This window comes from Caretta caretta, chromosome 6, assembly GCF_965140235.1.
Source record: "Caretta caretta isolate rCarCar2 chromosome 6, rCarCar1.hap1, whole genome shotgun sequence".
Classification (NCBI taxonomy): Eukaryota; Metazoa; Chordata; order Testudines; family Cheloniidae; genus Caretta; species Caretta caretta.
The window spans coordinates 8,395,950-8,415,418 of record NC_134211.1 but is presented as its reverse complement, the minus strand read 5'-3'; the positions used below and the strand labels follow the sequence as shown (position 1 = coordinate 8,415,418).

At 58.0% G+C, this 19,469-nt stretch overlaps 1 protein-coding gene across 2 annotated transcripts; it reads left to right on the top strand.

Annotated features, from left to right (window-relative positions):
- Positions 1-458: 458 nt before the first annotated feature.
- Positions 459-17,858, top strand: TGFB1I1 (transforming growth factor beta 1 induced transcript 1). 2 transcript variants are annotated; one of them, XM_048853768.2, is made up of 12 exons: positions 1,011-1,060; positions 5,669-5,719; positions 6,222-6,376; positions 6,663-6,730; positions 7,225-7,367; positions 7,803-7,899; positions 8,167-8,272; positions 11,357-11,596; positions 12,146-12,319; positions 14,581-14,662; positions 14,891-15,039; positions 15,801-17,858. In XM_048853768.2, exons 1-12 carry the CDS (start codon positions 1,048-1,050, stop codon positions 16,065-16,067), a joined length of 1,545 nt encoding a protein of 514 aa, XP_048709725.2. In that variant the 5' UTR covers positions 1,011-1,047; the 3' UTR covers positions 16,068-17,858. The 2 variants fall into 2 exon arrangements, with proteins under 2 accessions (XP_074986185.1, XP_048709725.2); XM_075130084.1 differs by lacking the exon at positions 5,669-5,719 and having other exon boundaries at positions 459-1,060.
- Positions 17,859-19,469: the final 1,611 nt, after the last annotated feature.

The following is a 19,469-nucleotide window of genomic DNA, read 5'->3' as shown; positions in this document are numbered from 1 at the left end:
GGACCTCTCTTCTCCCTTTCTTGGCTCCGACCCCGGCCCCTCTCCCCACATCCTGTGAACAGTCAGCCAATTCTCTCATTTGGTGACAGTTTTTTCCCAACGTCCCAGCCAGAAAAGCCCGAGCTGGAGCCCCCCCTGGCCCTGCGGCTTCCCCACTTCCCTTAGCGTCAGCAGCAAGAGGGGAATGGCACAAGAGAGAACCCAGGAGTCCGGGCTCCCAGCCCCCTGCTCTAACCCACAAGCTGCACTCCCCTCCCAGGGCGGCGCTGGCCCACTGGGGGCCCTCAGCAGGAGTAGTTTTGCCCCCCCCCCAAAGGAAGAGGGGACTCTAGGCAATGGCTTAGCCTGTTCATGCCTAGCTTGGGTGGGTGGGTGGGGGGGGGGGGAGGGAAAGAGAAGAGGGGTCCAGGCTCCCAGCCCCACCAGTTGCTGGTCCCAGCTCCCCAACCCATGGGGATGGAACCCAGGAGTCCGGGCTCCCCGCCCCTGCCCCAGCCCGCTAATCCCCACTCCCCTTCCTTGGGGGGTGGAACCCAGGAGTCCGGGCTCCCCATCCAGCCACCACCCACTCGTCCCCACTCCCCTCCCTTGAGGGATGGAACCCAGGAGTCCGGGCTCCCCATCCAGCCACCACCCTCTCATCTCCACTCCCCTCCTTTGGGGGATGGAACCCAGGAGTCCGGGCTCCCCATCCAGCCACCACCCTCTAGTCTCCACTCCCCTCCGTTGGGGGATAGAACCCAGGAGTCCGGGCTCCCCATACAGCCACCACCCACTCGTCTCCACTCCCCTCCCTTGGGGGATGGAACCCAGGAGTCCGAGCTCCCCCGTCCCTGTCCTGACCCGCTGGCCCCTGGCCCCTCCCTCGGGGCTGGAACCCAGGAGTCCGGGCTCCCAGCCCCGCGCGCCGAGCGATGCCCCGTTGCCATACATGGTCAGCGCGCAGGGGCCGGAGCCGGGCTCCCTGGCTCTCCGGGAAGACGCGTCACGGGGCGGGAGGGGATCGGGGGGGGCTCTGCCTCCATCCGCCGCTGGGGCCGGGCCGCCATGGACGACCTGGGTAAGGGACCCGCTGCCAGGCTGGGACCCGCCGCGCCCAGCCCGGCCCCAGCCCCAGCCCCTCGCCCTACGCCCGCTGCCCCGCTCCCTGTTCCCCCTCCTTCCCTCCCTTCCTTCTCTCCTTCCCTCCCTTCCTTCTCTCTCTCTCTTTTCCTCTCCCTTTTCCTCCCTCCTTCTTTCTTTTTTTCTTTCACTCCCTTCTTTCCCTCTCTCCCTCTTTTCTCTCTCCCCCTTTTCCTCATTCGCTCCCTTCTTTTTCTCTCCCTTTACCTCTCTTTCTCTCTCTTCTTTCTCTCTCTCCCTCTTTTCTCTCTCTCATTCACTTCCTTCTTTTTCTCTCTCCTCCTCTTTTCTCTCTCTCATTCGCTCCCTTCTTTTTCTCTCTCCTTCTCTCCCTTTTCCTCTCTCTCTCTCTCCTTTCTCTCTCTCCCTCTTTTCTCTCTCCCATTCACTCCCTTCTTTCCCTCTCTTTCTCTCTCTTCTCTCCTTTTCACTCCTGTCTTTCTCTCTTTCTCTTCCCCTCAACTTTTTCTCTCTTGCGGGCTGCTTTTTGCTCCCATCCATCCTTCTCTCCCCCCCCCCCCCGTTCCCCAGAGCGGGCAGGGCATGGGGAAGGAGGATTTTTTTGAGGGGGGGGTGCGTCCCCCCTCCCCAGCCTGTCTCCATCTGGAGGAGAAGGAATTTCTCACCACATTCCTGTGGCTTCGTGGGGCCTGGGGTGGGGCCCAAACTGCAGGGGGCGCTAATAACCAGGGACCTCCCCCCCACCAGCACCCTCCCTGCTGCCCCCCTCAGAAAGTTATACCCATGTGCTGCAGGGTTCCTTCTCTTCCACCCTTAACATGTGTGGGGGGGGGGGGCTGTGCCTTAGGGGGCGGGGGCAGTGCTGAGGTGGGATGAGATGGGGGGCTGTGTCCCGGGAATGTGTCCCAGGAATAGGGGTGGGGGTGGGCTGTGTTATTGGGCGATGGGTGGGTGTTTCACGCTGCGGGGAGGCTGTGTCCTAGGAAGAGTGTTTGGGGGCTGCACCCCAGGAAGGAGCCTGGGGGGGCAGGGCTGTGGGAGGGGGGTCCCAGGATATAGGATCTGGGTTGGGGGGGTCTGAGTCCTAAGAGCAGGGGCTGGATCCCAGGGGAGGGAGCTAAACTGGGGGGATGGGGTGCTGAGCTGTGGGGTGCCGAGGTTGTCCACCCCCAATCCAGGTAAGAGCCCCAGTGAGTCCTGCAGTGAAGACATGTCTGTGCCGGGGTACGGGTGTGGGGGGTCACTGAGCCCCCCACCCCAGGATTCACCCCCCCTTGCCAGATTTCCCCAGCACCCCCTCCCAGCAGGAGTGTTGCTGCCCTCTCTTCCTGGCCCCAAACCAGCAGGGTGGGGCGGGCAGCCCACAGCAGGTGTGACCAGGACTGGGGGAACCACTGGGTGAGGAGGGGTTCTGGCTGCGGGGGGAGCCATGGAGGCTGGATGGTCAACCCTCACCCTGGGCTCACTAAACCTGAATCTCACTTTCCCCCTCTGTCCCCTGGTCTGGTTTGTTATTGTAGGGTCTCCTGTGACTGACAGAGGGACTGTATTCATTGTGGTTTGTTGTTGTAGGGTCTCTGTGAGGGCTGTGACCACAGGCAGTGGTTTGCTAGTGTAGGGTCACTTGGGAGGGCTACCCATGCTGGGTTATTATTGTAGGGTCTCTTCCGGACCTCCAGGGCTTCTGACACTCCTTTGTTATTGTAGGGTTGTCCACAAGGACTCCTTTATTTTTATATGGTTGCTTGTGGGCCTTGAGGCTGAACACCTCCAATTGTTTGCTGCAGGGACATTTACGAGATTGCTTTGTTATCGTAGGGTCTCTTGTGAGCACAAGGCTCTATACGCTGGTTTGTTATTGTAGGGTGGCTCGTGAGCAGCAGGAGCTGTTTGGTTGGGTGGGGCCTCGTGTGAGATATGGGTGGCATGTGCTGGTTTGTTATTATAGGGTCTCATATTTACACACGGTTTGTCATTGTAGGAACTTGGATTTATGCATGATAGTTTGTTGTAGGGAGGTGAATTTACACACAATAGTTTGTTGTTGAAGAGTGCTTGGAAGCACTGGGGTTACAAGCTCTGGTTTATTTTTATAGGGTCTCCCATAAGCAGTTGCTGAGAATACTGCTTTGTTGTTGTAGGGTGCCCATTATTGTAGGGCCTCCTGTGCATGCTGTGCAGGTTTGTTATGGTCGGGGGGCAGTGGGCACTCTGTGTTATTGTAGGGTCTCCTGTGAGCACAGCAATGGGTTGTTATGGTCGGAGGGACAGTGGACACTCTGTGTTATCGTAGGGTCTCCTGTGAGCACAGCAATGGGTTGTTATGGTCGGAGGGACAGTGGACACTCTGTGTTATCGTAGGGTCTCCTGTGAGCACAGCAATGGGTTGTTATGGTCGGAGGGACAGTGGACACTCTGTGTTATCGTAGGGTCTCCTGTGAGCACAGCAATGGGTTGTTATGGTCGGAGGGACAGTGGACACTCTGTGTTATCGTAGGGTCTCCTGTGAGCACAGCAATGGGTTGTTATGGTCGGAGGGACAGTGGACACTCTGTGTTATCGTAGGGTCTCCTGTGAGCACAGCAATGGGTTGTTATGGTCGGGGGGGCAGTGGGCACTCTGTGTTATCGTAGGGTCTCCTGTGAGCAGAGCAATGGGTTGTTATGGTCGGGGGGGCAGTGGGCACTCTGTGTTATCATAGGGTCTCCTGTGAGCACAGCAATGGGTTGTTATGGTCGGAGGGACAGTGGACACTCTGTGTTATTGTAGGGTCTCCTGTGAGCAGAGCAATGGGTTGTTATGGTCGGGGGGGCAGTGGGCACTCTGTGTTATCATAGGGTCTCCTGTGAGCACAGCAATGGGTTGTTATGGTCGGGGGGCAGTGGGCACTCTGTGTTATCGTAGGGTCTCCTGTGAGCACAGCAATGGGTTGTTATGGTCGGGGGGGCAGTGGGCACTCTGTGTTATTGTAGGGTCTCCTGTGAGCAGAGCAATGGGTTGTTATGGTCGGGGGGGCAGTGGGCACTCTGTGTTATCATAGGGTCTCCTGTGAGCACAGCAATGGGTTGTTATGGTCGGGGGGCAGTGGGCACTCTGTGTTATCGTAGGGTCTCCTGTGAGCACAGCAATGGGTTGTTATGGTCGGGGGGGCAGTGGGCACTCTGTGTTATCGTAGGGTCTCCTGTGAGCAGAGCAATGGGTTGTTATGGTCGGGGGGGCAGTGGGCACTCTGTTATCGTAGGGTCTCCTGTGAGCAGAGCAATGGGTTGTTATGGTCGGGGGACAGTGGACACTCTGTGTTATCGTAGGGTCTCCTGTGAGCACAGCAATGGATTGTTATGGTCGGGGGGGCAGTGGACACTGTGTTATTGTAGGGTCTCCTGTGAGCACAGCAATGGGTTGTTATGGTCGGAGGGGCAGTGGACACTCTGTGTTATTGTAGGGTCTCCTGTGAGCACAGCAATGGGTTGTTATGGTCGGAGGGGCAGTGGACACTCTGTGTTATCGTAGGGTCTCCTGTGAGCAGAGCAATGGGTTGTTATGGTCGGAGGGACAGTGGACACTCTGTGTTATCGTAGGGTCTCCTGTGAGCACAGCAATGGGTTGTTATGGTCGGAGGGACAGTGGACACTCTGTGTTATCGTAGGGTCTCCTGTGAGCACAGCAATGGGTTGTTATGGTCGGAGGGACAGTGGGCACTCTGTGTTATCGTAGGGTCTCCTGTGAGCAGAGCAATGGGTTGTTATGGTCGGGGGGACAGTGGACACTCTGTGTTATCGTAGGGTCTCCTGTGAGCACAGCAATGGGTTGTTATGGTCGGGGGGGCAGTGGACACTCTGTGTTATCGTAGGGTCTCCTGTGAGCACAGCAATGGGTTGTTATGGTCGGGGGGGCAGTGGGCACTCTGTGTTATCGTAGGGTCTCCTGTGAGCAGAGCAATGGGTTGTTATGGTCGGGGGGGCAGTGGACACTCTGTGTTATCGTAGGGTCTCCTGTGAGCAGAGCAATGGGTTGTTATGGTTGGAGGGACAGTGGGCACTCTGTGTTATCGTAGGGTCTCCTGTGAGCACAGCAATGGGTTGTTATGGTCGGAGGGACAGTGGACACTCTGTTATCGTAGGATCTCCTTTGACTGCGGTGCTGGGTTGCTTGCCCAGGGTTCTGGTGAGGGCTGAGTCGGGCTGGTGTGTGATCCGTGGTCTTGCCCCTCCCTGGCTTGGCTGCTCCTGGCTGCTGGGGAATGAAAAGGCCTCTGTGGGGCTCAGTCTGTGGTGGAAAATGTTCCCACAAAGGAGTGATTGTATGAGAGGGGGGAGTTGGCTGGGGTGGGAGAGGGGCAGGGGCGCTCTCCCCGCATAGTCAGTGGTGGCCCCCCTGTGGTGCTAGGAGGTGCAGGGAGTGGATGGGGGGCTCAGCAGGGGTTGCCGTGCTGCAGGGAGTGGATGGGGGGGCTCAACGGGGGGTGCTGTGCTGCAGGGAGTGTGGCGGGGAACTGTCCCTTCACGGAATGTGCTAATCCCAGTGCCCCTCTGTCCCTCCTCCCCATCTGCCCCCCCATCTCCTTCTGTCCCGTCTCCTTTTCCAGGGGACTCTGGCTCCCCTTCTTTCCTGCTTCGCCCCCGTATAGTGGTGTTTGGTACGTACTGTATGAGCTCCCCATGTTCACAGCACACGTGGCTACTCCTAGGGCACTGCCTCGGGGAATCATTTGTATTGCTAAAGGTTGAATCTGTTCCTGGGAGAGGAGTGGGGTCTAGTGGTCAGAGCATGGGGCTGGGAGTCAGGACTCCTGGGTTCTATCCCAGCTCTGAGAGGGCAGTGGAGTATTTTGGTAAGGGGAGGGGGGGGGCTGGGAATCAGGAATCCTGGGTTCTATCCCAGCTCCGGGAGGGTAGTGGGGTCTAGTGGGGGATAGAGGATCAGGACTCCAGGGGCCTTCCCCCAGCTTTGGGAAACTACAGATCTTGATGCTAATTCCACAGCCCCGGGCCTGGGCATCCTCTCTTCCTTTTCTTGTCCCTTGTCTCTGCTTCCCCAAGCCCCTGCTCCCTCTCTGTGCCCCCTCCCCCCCCAGCAGTCCACCCCAGATCCATCCTAGCCTCTCCCCAACCCCCCACCTCTCTCTGCTCCCCCGACAGATGCCCTGCTGGCTGATCTGGAGACCACCACCTCTCACATTTCCAAGCGCCCAGTACTGCTCACGGACTCTGGGGCAGCCCACGCTAACGGGCTGGGGCAGGATGGGATGCCTGAGGCCAGGCCCCCTCCTCCACCCTACAACCCTCAGCAGCAGGTAACACTAGGGGGGTACTGCAGGGAGTGGGGCGAGGGCTTAGTAGGGGGCGCTCTCCTCTGTCAGTGCTGGCCTGGCCCCAATCTGCCAGCGCGGTGCTAGGGGGCACTGAGCTGCAGGGAGCTGGGACGATCAATCCCTGTGCAGCTGTTCATCAGGCTCTGCACCCCACCCCAGAAGTGGCTGCATCTCCCTAGTTAGTCTGAGACCCAGCAATCTCATGTCACTGGTGAATAGAGGCCCATTCAGTGACTCCTTGCACCCTCTCATGTCTCTCTCTTTGCAGGCCATGTCCATGGACCCTCTGCCTGTCTCTGCCCCGCCCAGCGGGGGCGATAAAGAGCATCTCTACAGGTGGGTCCCAAGCACGGCAGGGTTAGGTCTACAGGGGGCGGTACTGGGAGGGAGTGAAGGGTATGAGTGTGGGTAAGGAGCTGGGGGGGAGCTCACTGGGGGAAGGGAGGGAGAGACTGGCAGGGGTGGGGTGTGTAGGGCGGGGGAGAAGTAGGTGGGAGTGGAGGGGTGGGGGCAGGGGAGAAGAAGCGGGCGGGGGTGGGGTTTCTGGGGCAGGGGAGGAGAAGTGTGCGGTGGGGAGTGTGGGGTGGGGAAGGAGAAGCGAGCGGGGATGGGGCAGGGGTGGCAGCAGGCAGGCCTCCCCTTGGCTTTGGCCCAGTCCCTGCTGGCCATGGTCCAGCTGCTCCATTAAGAGGCTCCCTATAAATAGCGTCTCCATCCCGCCCTGCCTCCCCACTGCTCCCTGGGCTGGGTGGGAGCTGGCTCCTCCCTGCGAGGTGGCTGGGGGAGGGGGGCTGCTCCCCGCACTCTGCTCACCCTCTGCTCCCCCCCAGCACTGTCTGCAAGCCCCGCTCGCCCCGGCCCAAGGAGCCAGCCGCGCCACCCTTCTCCTCGTCCAGCGGGGTGCTGGGTGCCGGCCTCTGTGAGCTGGACCGGCTGCTGCAGGAGCTCAACGCCACACAGTTCAACATAACAGGTAGGGCGCTGCCATCCTCTCCCCTGGCACTGCTGCTTTGGCGCACCGCCGCCCCCCTGCTGGGCTGGGATCCGGGCTCCCCTCCTGGGGACCGCTGCCCACTGCTGGGCTGGGATCCGGGCTCCCCTCCGGGGCACCGCCACCGTCTGGTCCGGGATCCAGGCTCCCCTCCGGGGCACCGCCGTGCCCTGCTGGTCCGGGATCCGGGCTCCCCTCCGGGGCACTGCCGCCCCCTGCTGGTCCGGGATCCGGGCTCCCCTCCGGGGCACTGGCATGCTCTATTGGCCTGGGATTGGGGCCACTCTAGGCCTTAGCATCTCTCCCTATGGTTGTGAAATATTTTCCCCTGGTGGATATGCTTGGTCACTGCAGGCAACTAATGGAAACACTGTGTATGTATGTGTGCGTTTGTCTGTCTGTCTGTCTTTTCCCCAGACGAAATCATGTCCCAGTTCCCATCCAACAAGGGCCCTGATGGGGAGAAGCGGAAGGAGAAACCAGAGGATGCCGGGGAAGGGGGGTCCCCAAGCCAGTGAGTGACCCTCCCATTTCTGGCCGTTGGTCCTTGGGGTTAAATATCCCACTGGTTGGGAGTCCAGACTCAGTACTGAATGGGCAACACCCCAGAGGTGGCTGCATCTCAGTGCCAGGTGAAGAATCCCTGTATAATCAGCCCCTGCACGCCCCCCCCGAAGAATATGCATTTCAGGCGCGGTGAGGGATTCCTGTATAAACAGCACTGGGAGCCTTTGGTGGGAAGTTGGGGGGCCCAATGACCATGCTGTCGTTTCCCTCCTAGCTCGGCTGGCTCCACCCCCCCTCCTGTGAAGCCATCAGCCACATCTGCTACCCTGGAGCTGGACAAACTCATGGCCTCATTGTCGGACTTCAGAGTCCAGAGCAACGTGAGTCTGGTACAGAGGCACTACGGGGAACAAGGCTCAGTCTGGGGGTGGGGGCTAATGGGATTCGGACTCTTCCTGTCCCGCAATGGGATCCAGTAAGTGTGGGAGTAAAAGAAGCAATGGGGGGAGGGGGCACGTGTGTGCAAGAGGAGGGACTTGTGTGTGTGTGTGTGTGTGAGAGCAAGAGCGAGCAAAGGCTGGTATGTGGACAAGGGAGAATGTGTAGAAAAGCATGTGTGAGAAGTGGTGTTTGCAAATGTATGCACAAATGAGGGTTCAATGGCGTGTCTGAGTGAGCCTCTAAATGATCATGGAAGAGCAAGTGTGCTAATGAGCAAATGCACATGAGTGTGCAAGATGCAGTGCATGCAAATGAGCATGGGAGAGTGTGTGCACAAGGGGCAGTGTGTGCAAATGAGTGAGCAAGGGGCAGTGTGTGCACATAAATGTGCACAATAATTAGTGTGAGAGTCAGTGTGCAAGGGACCCTGGGTCTGTGTGGATGTGGAAATGAACGTGCAAGAAAGAACATGTGGGAATAAGTTCATGAGCCCACAGGTGTGCACGCAGTATATGTGTGCAAGCAAGTGCAAAGGTTGGTTTGTGTGTGTGTAAATGGGGGTGCAAGAAAGAGCGACCCAGCAGGTGGGCAAGGGAGTGTGGAAGTGGCTGTGGCAAGTATCTGGGCATGGGTGAGAAACCACAGGTGTTGGTGCCAACATGGGTGACGGGGGCTGTGATTGTGAGTGTGAAAAAGGACAAGGTGGTGCACAAGCGCGTGCCCTCTCACAGGGGAGCCAGGAGGGGTGAGTCTGGGGGACAGCTGGCAGCTGCCTGGGATCAGACGTGGCCTGGTTAGATCACCCGTGTGGCGGGCAGCTGACTCTGACTGTCCCCTGCCTACAGCCGCCCTGCGGGAGCCCAGGCACCGGGCACATTCCTGCCCTGGCACCAGCCTTCTGGCAGCCCACACTCTGGTATGTGGCTCAGCCTGGCCTGCTGCTGTGTGCCGTGTGGTGCTGTTTGGCACTGGACAGTGCTGGGGTGGTGAGCTGCCGCCGTGGGACAGGGCAGGGTGGCATTCTTCTGGGTGTGGTGATGCACAGGGCAGCATCAGGCTCTGTAGCTTGCTGGGATGGTGCTGCATGGCATTGGGTATTGTATAGCATGGCATGGTGCAGCCCAGTGCTGCTGGTTTGGCCTGGTGAACAGGTGAACACAGCGAGTGCCTGGTGCGGGATTCTCTGTCTAACCGGAATGGGTGTGGCACCGAATGCCAAGGTAGGTAACAGATGACTTGGCGTCGTGCCCCATATCCCAGCAGCAGGGTACAGCGTAGTGCAGAAACCTGTATTAGTCTGGCATGGCACTGTGACGTTCCCCTGGTGTTATGTGGACTGGTGATCTGCTAGGTCACTCCAATCCTCAACTCTGGGAGCCAGCCTTACCCTGCTCTGCTGTGAGAACCCCCACTCCTGGGCTGTTCACGCACAGCCACTGGCATGTAAGATGCTCCCTGGTACGTGAGTGAGCACTTTTGGCCAGCTGCTGCTTGGATTGTGCAACCGAGTGACACTAGCCAATAGCTCCGGTCCCAGGCACAACCCTAGGAACCTCCGTCTGGCAGTGTCCAGTTATGCCCACTGGACTCTGCAAGCTCATATGAGTTTGTCAATTTAACAAAGCAATTGCTATGTACCAGGCTTGTTATCCCAAGGGGAGACTCTGACACACTGCAAACCAAACACACTGCTTCAGGTAGAATAAACAAAAAGATTTATTAACGACAAAATATAGATTTTAAGTTATTGTAAGTCAAAGCACAAGTCAGATTTGGTCAAATGAAATAAAAGCAAAACGCATTCTAAGCTGATCTTAACACTTTCAGTGTCCCTACAAACTTAAATGCTTCTCACCACAGGCTGGCTGGTTGCCCTTCAACCAGGCTCTCCCCTTTGATCAGCACTTCAGTCACTTGGTGGTGGTGGTGTCTGTAGATGGCGGTGGAAGAGAGAGAGCATGGCAAAATGTCTCTCCCTTTTATCATGTCCTTTCCTCCCTCTTGGCTTTGCCCCTCACACCTTTTCAGAGTCAGGGGAGCATTACCTCATCGTAGTCCCTGACTGACCAAGGGAAGGGGGATGACTCACTCGAGAGCCCAGCAGATCCTTTGTTGCTGCCTAGGCCAGTGTCCTTTGTTCCTGTGAGGCTGGGCTGGGTTTGTCCCATACATGCCCTGATGAGGTGTGAACTGCCCCTCTGCTCCTGGAGAGATTTTGCCTGGGCTTGTTTTAAGCCGTGAGGACACATTTTCAGCCTCATAACTACATACATGAAATCACACACCTATTACAACATGTTTACAACATCACTATAACAACAATTTCTATAACATCACTACAACAACAATGCTCAGTTCCATCATGAGCCTTCTGAAGACACCCGACATGACAAACTTTGCAATGGCTACCACGCAATCATGATAAGGATGAACATGGGGATGCAGGCTGTTCCCCCGAGGTACAGAGCATCACCTGGCGTGGAATGGTGGCTGGCATGGCCTGTGGCATGAAATGGATTGGGGTGGCATGCTCTGATCTGCCCTGGCATGGGTAAGGGGGTGCTGTGGTACAGACTGGCCAGCACACACCATGGCTGGGTGGCAGAGGCTGTGGCCAGGTTTGGGGTGGCTGGTTGGTGTAACGCCTGGCACAGTGAGTTGGGGGCAGGGAGTTAGGGTGCTGTTTGTGGCCATGGGGCACGGGGCGTTGTGGTGCTTCAGAGGCTGTGTGGCAGGGACGGGCACAATTTGGTGTCCTGTGTCATTCCTTGGAGGGGTGGGGGGGAAGATGGGGGCAATGAATGGGATGCGATCAGTGCTTTGTGGAACAGTTTGGTGTCATTTGTGGTTACGGCTCCTGCAGGGCCATACAGCCCTGCCTGGTGCCAATACGGGCAGCTTGGTTTGGCGCCGTGTGGCGCGCCCTGCATTGCTCTCCGTTGGGACACAGCGTGGTGCTGTATCGCCCGGGCGCCTTTTGGTTCATGTCTCAGCACCTCATATCACAGCCGGTTCCCTTCCAGCTCCCAGGGGTCTCGGCCGCGCCACCCCCGGCCCCCGCCCGAGTCTCCCTGGTGCAGCAGCCGGTGATGTCATCCGTCTGCCCCAGCCCCTCTGGGCCGCCCCCCCCAGGAGCACCGGCCCCGCAGGGTGGCAACTTGGACAGCATGCTGGTGATGCTGCAGTCGGACCTGAGCCGCCAGGGGATCTCCACCAGCACCAAGGGGCTGTGTGCCTCCTGCCAGAAACCCATCGCTGGGCAGGTGAGGACAGGACTGGGGGCACCTGGGGGGGAAGGGGGAGGGGAAATCAGGGAGTACAGGACTCAGGGGCTGGGGGCGCGCAGAGGAGCAGGGCACTTGGGAGCAATCAGGGGTAGGACTGGGAAGTGGATTAGGGGAGGACAGATTGGGGAGGGGGCGGGGTCAGTTTTGGAAGGGGAGGGACAGATTGGAAGAGCGGGTGGGAGATGCGGAGGATGTGGTTGGGCACAGAGTGGACGGCGGGTGGGACCGTGCAGCACTGGGGAGGGGGAGGGTGGGGGAAAAGGAGGAGCACCAGGTGGGGTGTGAGGGGGAGGGGAGGCAGGTCAGGGGAGGGGCTATCTGGCGGACGAGGAGGGGTTGGGGGAAATGTGGGGAGGGAGGAAGGGGCCTGTGGAGGTGGGAGTCCAGGACTAGTGAGGGGAAAGGGAGGGGCCAGTGTGGGAAGTTGGAAAAGGGAGGAGCTGAGTCTTTTGTCCTCTTGGTAATGGGTGTGCATCCATCTATCTATCTGTCTGTCTGTCTGCCCTCCCACCCGCCCTTGCCCAGGTGGTGACGGCGCTGGGCAACACCTGGCACCCCGAGCACTTCGTCTGCACCCACTGCCAGAAGGAGATGGGGGGCAGCAACTTCTTTGAGAAGGATGGCGCCCCCTACTGTGAGAGGGACTACTTCCAGCTTTTCTCGCCCCGCTGCGGCCTCTGCAATGAGCCCATCCTGGATGTGAGTTGGCCACGCAGTACCCTGCTGGTGCCATTCCCTCAGAGCACAGTGAAGTGCAGGAGAATGCAGTGCTGCACAGTGCTGTGTGAGAGAGTGCAGTGCCGTGCAGTGTTATGAAGTGTGAGAGCACAGTGCCAATGAATGCAGTGCAGTGTGAGAGCGCACAGTGCCGTGCAGTGTTATGAAGTGTGAGAGCACAGTGCCAATGAATGCAGTGCAGTGTGAGAGCGCACAGTGCCGTGCAGTGTTATGAAGTGTGAGAGCACAGTGCCAATGAATGCAGTGCAGTGTGAGAGCGCACAGTGCCATGCAGTGTTATGAAGTGTGAGAGCACAGTGCCAGACAATGCAGTGCAGTGTGAGCATGCTGTGCAGTACCTTGTAGTGTGACAGCGTTAGAGCATGCAGTGACATTCGGTGTGAGAGCACAGTTCAACACAATTCAGCGCAGTGTTAGTGTAGTGCCACACAAGGCAGCACATTGCAAAAATGTACCCTCAGTGTGAGACAGACACAGTGTAGTGCATGCAGTGATACACAGTGTGACAGAGCAGTGTGCCACATGGTGCAGTGCAGCACTGTAGAATGCAGTGCTATATACTGTGGTATAGTGCTGTAGAGTGTAGTGCGAGCAATGCAGTGACTGAGTGCAGTTAAACACAATGCAATGCAGTACTGTATGTAGTGACTGCATGCAGTGAGACCCAACAGCATGTGTGGTGAGGCTATAGAATGCAGTGCACTGACTGCACTGTTATGACATGGAATGTAGGGCTGCAGATTGCAGTGTGATAGGATACAGTGCACTGACATAAAACAGACCAGTACAGATTGCCAGTGCAGTGCTAGAGAAGGCAGGGTAATGCCTCAGAAAGCAGTGAGAATCTAGGGGATGCAGTGTGCCATGATGCAGGGTGACACAACAGTACACGGAACACTGCAGGGCAATGCAGTGTAACATAAGGCAGTGGGTGTGGATGGGGAATTGGCCATGCACCGCCAGAGTGTAGTGTGGTGCAGTGGACTCTAGGGTGGTAGCTCCCCCTTCAGGCAAGTGGGGTCATCTCACCCTGTGTGATGAGACACCCCCCGGGGAACAACCTGAAACTGTGAGACCACTGTGCCTCCTTAACTCTCCAGCCTGGGCTGTCTCTCACAAAGCTATGCCAGTGACAAGCAGCAAACCCCTCCAGGTGCTGTGATCACTCAGCCATCAGCATGGGGAGCCCCACACCCAGCAAAATTGCATGAAGGCTCTCTCAGCCAGGCATGAAATATAAAGAGAGAGGCACCAGCCAATCACCCTAGTCCCCAGCCTTGCACCCCAGAAATATACCGTCTTACACTGCTCAAGACTCTCTTGGACAGTGAAAGCTCATTAATTAGTTTGCCACGCCAACAAAGGGTAGTGGACATGCGATGGCCCTTGTTAACCTGAGCTGAGATTCCCCAAGCACTTCAACCAAAACTGCACTGTTTTAGGGGAAATTTAAACAGATTTATTAACTACAGAAAGATCGATTTTAAGTGATTATAAGTAGCTGGCATAGAGCTCAAAGTTGGTTACAGAAGAAATAAGAATAAATTTGCACTCTAAAGTCTACAGACTAAGCAAGATTTGAGTCAAGCAGTTTCTCACCCTAATAGATGGTACCGGCAGCTCACAGTTCTCAATACACAGGCTGGATTCCCTTCCCAGCCTGGGACCAATCTCCCTAGTTCAAAGTCTTTGTCTTCCAGATGCTCTTGCAGGTGTTGAGATGGGGGAGAAGAGAGGCCAAGTGATGATGTCACTCTCCCTCTTTTATACTTTCCTCCAGCTGCCAGAATGATCCTTGCTGTGATGTGGGTTAGGCGGCTTTCACTGGGTACGTGCCCTCTCTGAGGAGTCTCTGGGATGGCCACTGGAAGAGTCAATTCCCCTTAATGGGCCATCAACACATGTCTGGTTGGTCCTGATGTAAATCTGTCTTACTAGGCGCTCCTTTGTTGCCTCTCAAAGGCTCGCTGTGGGCGATTCCCAACCTCACCACCTATTTCAGTAACACACACATAGCAAAATTTCATAACATCAGATACAATGATCACATGTCCAATCCAACGGGATAGCAATGTTCAATGGCTCAAGACTTCTGAAATGATACCTCACAAGGCATACGTTGTACGAAACACTTCATAATCATACTGCAGTGGTGAATGTGGGGGGGCCCAGGGTGCTATTTTGAGGCACAGAGTGTCACACCCTGACTTTGTCCCTTCCAGAAAATGGTGACAGCTCTGGACAAGAACTGGCACCCGGAGCATTTCTGCTGTGTGAAGTGCGGGAGGCCCTTCGGGGAGGAAGGTGAGTGAGCACCCCTGCCCCACTGTATCCCACATCTCAGGGGACCTAGGCTGCGCCCCAGTAACCCCTCCAAGAGGCAGACCAGTCCCCCAGCTAGCATTGCCCCCCACTGCAACCTCTCTGTGGGAGCACCCAGACCCCTCACTTGCAGTGACCCTCCCCAGCCTGCTGCAGTGCGGCCAGTCACTGAGGAGCGCACTGCACCCTGCTCTCTGTCTCCCCCCACAGGCTTCCATGAGAAGGACGGCCAGCAGTACTGCCGCCAGGACTTCTACGAGCTCTTCTCCACGCGCTGCCAGGGCTGTGGCCAGGCCATCCTGGAGAACTACATCTCGGCCCTCAGCACTCTCTGGCACCCTGAGTGCTTTGTCTGCAGGGTGAGCCCCCCCTCCCCGCCCGGGCACAGCGCTGTGGGGCTGGAGGGGAGGGGGCAGCGGGGGAGGAGGTGGGGGAAGAGGGCAGTGCAATGTTGGGGTAGGAGGGACCATGGAGGGAATAGGGGAGGGGCACTCTGGGGGATGGGGGAGTGCTGGGAGTATGGGGAATGTGCAGTGATGGGGGGGAGGAGATGGGGAAGCACAGGGGAAGTGGGGGGATGGGGCAGTGCAGAGGGAAGGTGCAATGCGGGGGAGGTGGGGGGATGGGGAGGGGGCAGTGTGGAAGGAGGTGGGGGAGGGAATGCAGGGGGATGGGGAATGGGAGGGGAAGATGCAGTGCGAGCAGCGGTGGGGGAGGGGGCAATGTGGGGGATGAGGGGACGGGGCAGTGCAGGGGGCTGTGGGAGTGTGGGGAAGGTGGGGGAGGGGCTGTGGGGGATGGGGCAGTGCAGAGGGAAGGTGAAATGTGGGGGGAGGTGGGGGAGGGAGTGCAGGGGGATGGGGAGTGGGAGGGGAAGATGCAGTGTGAGCAGTGGCGGGGGAGGGGGCAATGTGGGGGATGAGGGGACGGGGCAGTGCAGGGGGCTGTGGGAGTCTGGGGAAGGTGGGGGAGGGGCCATGGGGGATGGGGCAGTGCGGGGGGTGGGAGGCGGGGGGACGGGGAGGGGCCCAGGCAGGGAGAGGCGAGGGGAGGGAAGCCGGGGCAGCGTGTGGGAGGGGCGGGGCGTGCACTCACCCCTCCTGCCCCTTCCCCCCCCCAGGAGTGCTACGCGCCGTTCCTGCAGGGCAGTTTTTTCGAGCATGACGGGCGGCCCTTCTGCGAGACACACTACCACAAGCAGCGGGGCTCGCTGTGCTGGGGCTGCGAGAAGCCCATCGCCGGGCGCTGCATCACCGCCATGGCCCGCAAGTTCCACCCCGAGCACTTCGTCTGCGCCTTCTGCCTCAAGCAGCTCAACAAGGGCACCTTCAAGGAGCAGAACGACAAGCCCTACTGCCACCCCTGCTTCCTCAAGCTCTTCGGCTGAGCCCCGCCCTTCTCCAGGCAGGCCCCGCCCCTGGGCCCAGCCACACCCCAGCAGGCCCCTCCCCCTGTCCTAGCCACACCCCCAACAGGGCCCGGCCCCTGGCCCAGACACACCCCAGCAGGCCCCGCCCCTGGCCCAGCCATGTTGGGCAAGCCACGCCCCACCCCACAGCCATGCTTCAGCAGGCCATGCCCTGGGCACATTCACGCCCCGGCAGGGGGCACCCCACAGCAAGGCCACGCCCCGGCAGGCCCCTGAGCTGGCATAGCCACGCCCACCGTCTCTGAGTGGGGGATGGAAAGGCCATGGTCCCCAGCACAGGCATGTCAATCATTGCCAAAGGCTGGGTAAGCCACGTCTCCCAAGACACCCTGAGAAGCACCGCCTCTTTCAGAGCCACACCACAACCGGCAGGGGCCAGCACATCTGCCATTCCTCCCATGCTGCTGATAGGTCTTGCCCCCCACAAGCCACCTGGAGGCCCCGCCCCCGTGCTAAGCAGAATTCGAACCCCAGGCCCACAGGGGATGGGCACTGGCCATGGATCACCTTGTCCAACAAGAAGGCATGGTCACTGGGGGCAGAGAGGAAGGGCCACCAGGCTAAGGCCTGCCTTCAATGGGGTGTGCTGTCTGGGCTAAGCCCCAGCCCCTGGGCACAGCAAAGTAGGGGGAACGTGGCTTATTTTTTCCCAAAACTCACGTTGAAATGTCATAGGATCACAAATTGTCTTCAGCTCTGGGCTGGGGGGGTGTGGGTGGGGAATGTGGGGGGCGCGTAAAATGGGGCAGGTGGGAGATAATTCAGGGGAAGGGGAGAAAGGGGTTTATTACAAGCACAAATAAGGGAGGTATTTTATACTCATGCTGATGTGTTGCTGTTCAAACACAGTGGGGGTCTCTCCAGACCGGCACCAACAATCCTCACCCCCAACGCTATGTGGCTGTTAAACAGCCGCTGCGCCCTTCCCCAGAGGTGGCTGCATCTCAGTGCAGGGTGAGGGATTCCTGTATAAACAGCCCCTGTGCCCCACCTTAGAGGTGGCTGCTTTGCAGTGCCGGGTGAGGGCTCCCTGTATAAACAGCCCCTGTATGCCACCACAGAGACAATGGGGTGGGGAATAGGATTGGAGGCCTTTCCCCTCTAGGGGGTGCTGGTGTGTGGAGGGGTGATTGCCTGCGTATGGGGATCCTACTGTGTTCCACAATGTGTCTTGTCTTTTATTTTGCTTTTTATACACTCAGTTACGCTGACGCTTTAAGTATTTATTGTAATTTTGCGGCTCTTTTAAGGAGCGTTCATGACAGCACTCTGGGCTCTGTTCCAGCTTGGAGACAGGATCGGGAAGAGCCAGAGAGCCTGGGGGCCGAGCGTAATGCGTCCTGTGGGGGGAGCGGGATTGTAGGCAGAGAGCGTTCTGATCTGAAAGAGGGCAGCGGGAATGCTGACGAGACAGAAGAGATCAGGGAATGAGACACGGGGCCTTTTCCCTCTAAGGGGCACCAGCTCTGATCCATCCCAAGCACTGGCTGGCTCAAACTGTGGGCAATAGGCCAGGGGCCTTTCCCTTCTAGGGGGCGCTGGTCCCAGGTTACTTGCTGGGGGAGCAGGCAGGATTGTATCAGGGTCACATTTCTTCTTTTCTTTTACTGTATAAGCCTAAAATGCTTCTTCACTCTCACTGCTGTCAGGTGCCCAGCGGGCGTCAGCACGCATGGGTCATTTCTACCCGGCGTGCACTCACTGCTGTATCCATGGGTATTACAGAATAAAAGCCACGTTTGAATAAAACGCTGTGTGTGTGTGTGAGTGTGTGTAAGCGAGAGAGCACAGTGCTGCCCCCTGCTGGAGGGTATCAGGGCCCCCTGCGTGTGTATCCTGGGCGTAGGATCATCATGCGCGTGTATCAGTGTTCGAGGGGGGGGAGTGTCAGAGATTCTGGCTCTGGGAGAGAGCTGGGGGTTGGGGTGTGGGCTCCCGCCGGACGGCACTTACCTCGGGCAGCTCCCGGTCGGCGGTGCAGCGGGGCTAAGGCAGGCTCCCTGCCTGCCCCAGCCCCATGCAGTTCCCCGAAGGGGCCAACGAGCCCCTGTGGCCCCAAGTGTGTGAGTGCAATAACGAGCCTGATCTTAACGGCCTTACCGGTCACATTCCCCTTATTACTTGGTTCAGCTCCTTCGTCTTCCATGGAGCCACGCAGGACAATGCTCCCCACCAGGGCAATAAATGGGGTTAGATGCAGAGTCAGTAGCCAGAAGAGACTCTGACCGCCTGTACAGAGCAGGCCAGAATTGCCCCCAAATAATTCCTAGAGCAGAGCTTTCAGAATGGGGCTGCCTTGATAGACAGAGGGCTCTGTATGGGGATGGAGAGAGAGGGCAGTGTGGGGAATGCACAGATAAGGGTCTATGGGGCTAGACAGGGGGGTCTGTATGGCACTGCATGGATAGAGGGAGAAGGACAGAACTCCAAGCTCACGTCGCTCATCATTGGCTTGTAACTGGGGTTCCCAAGGCCACGAGGCTGAGGAAAGGGAAACCAGCAGTCACAAGGGGACTAGAGGAGATAGACTCTGACCAGCCCTAGGTCTGGATCTGAGCCAGCACCCTCCAGAGGGGACAGACTCCATACTCCATTCCCCACCCCTCAAGGCAGCCAGTCCCCTACTCCAGGGCCCGATTGGAGCCAGCCCCGCCTAGAGGGGAAAGGCCCCATTCCCCTGACCCAGCCAGTTCCCCACTGTGGTGTTAGGTGGACAGAGGAGTTTCTTTCACTTCCTCCCCTTAACTGTTGGGCAGTGTTGCCCTGTGTCTCCCATGTCCCACCCCAGAGGTGGCTGCATTTCAGCACTGGGTGAGGGATCTCTGTGAACTGAAATGCACATACTGGGGGGGAAAGCTCCCAAAGTGACTAAGTGATCCTGGCCCCTAAGGGCCTAAATCCCTGAACATGGGGCTTAGGGCATTTCTACACATCAAAGTTATTTTGGATTAACAGAGTTTTGGGGGCTAAACTGCCCTGAGTTCCCACGGACGTTTTTTTCCTAGCGAGCTGGCACAAGCCACCAGATTGAACTCAAATTCCCAGACTGCGCTGGCCAGGCCCATTAAAGTCACTGAACATCCTCTAGGTGGGATAGTGGTTGTCCTAGAAACATACACCCCTGCTCCAGCCATTGGAAAGTGCAGTCAGGGCAGCCAACATACAATTCTGCTCCTCGCAGTGCCCCTTGCTGGGGGAAGCTGCAGCATGGGGAATAGAAAGAGAGACAGGGCGTCTTATCGCTCGATCTTGTTTTTTTATGAGGTAGGACGATTTGGTTTTCTAGTGCCAGTTTGGGGATTAAAGTGCACAAAATGTGGGGGGGGGGGTCAGCCCCCTTGTGGTGGTTCTGCCTCTGTT

Coding starts and splice junctions, on each gene's coding strand:
- TGFB1I1 (XM_048853768.2), top strand. Junction 5,720..6,221: donor CCCCCGTATAGTGGTGTTTG/GTACGTACTGTA, acceptor CTCCCCCGACAG/ATGCCCTGCTGGCTGATCTG. Junction 11,597..12,145: donor AGAAACCCATCGCTGGGCAG/GTGAGGACAGGA, acceptor GCCCTTGCCCAG/GTGGTGACGGCGCTGGGCAA.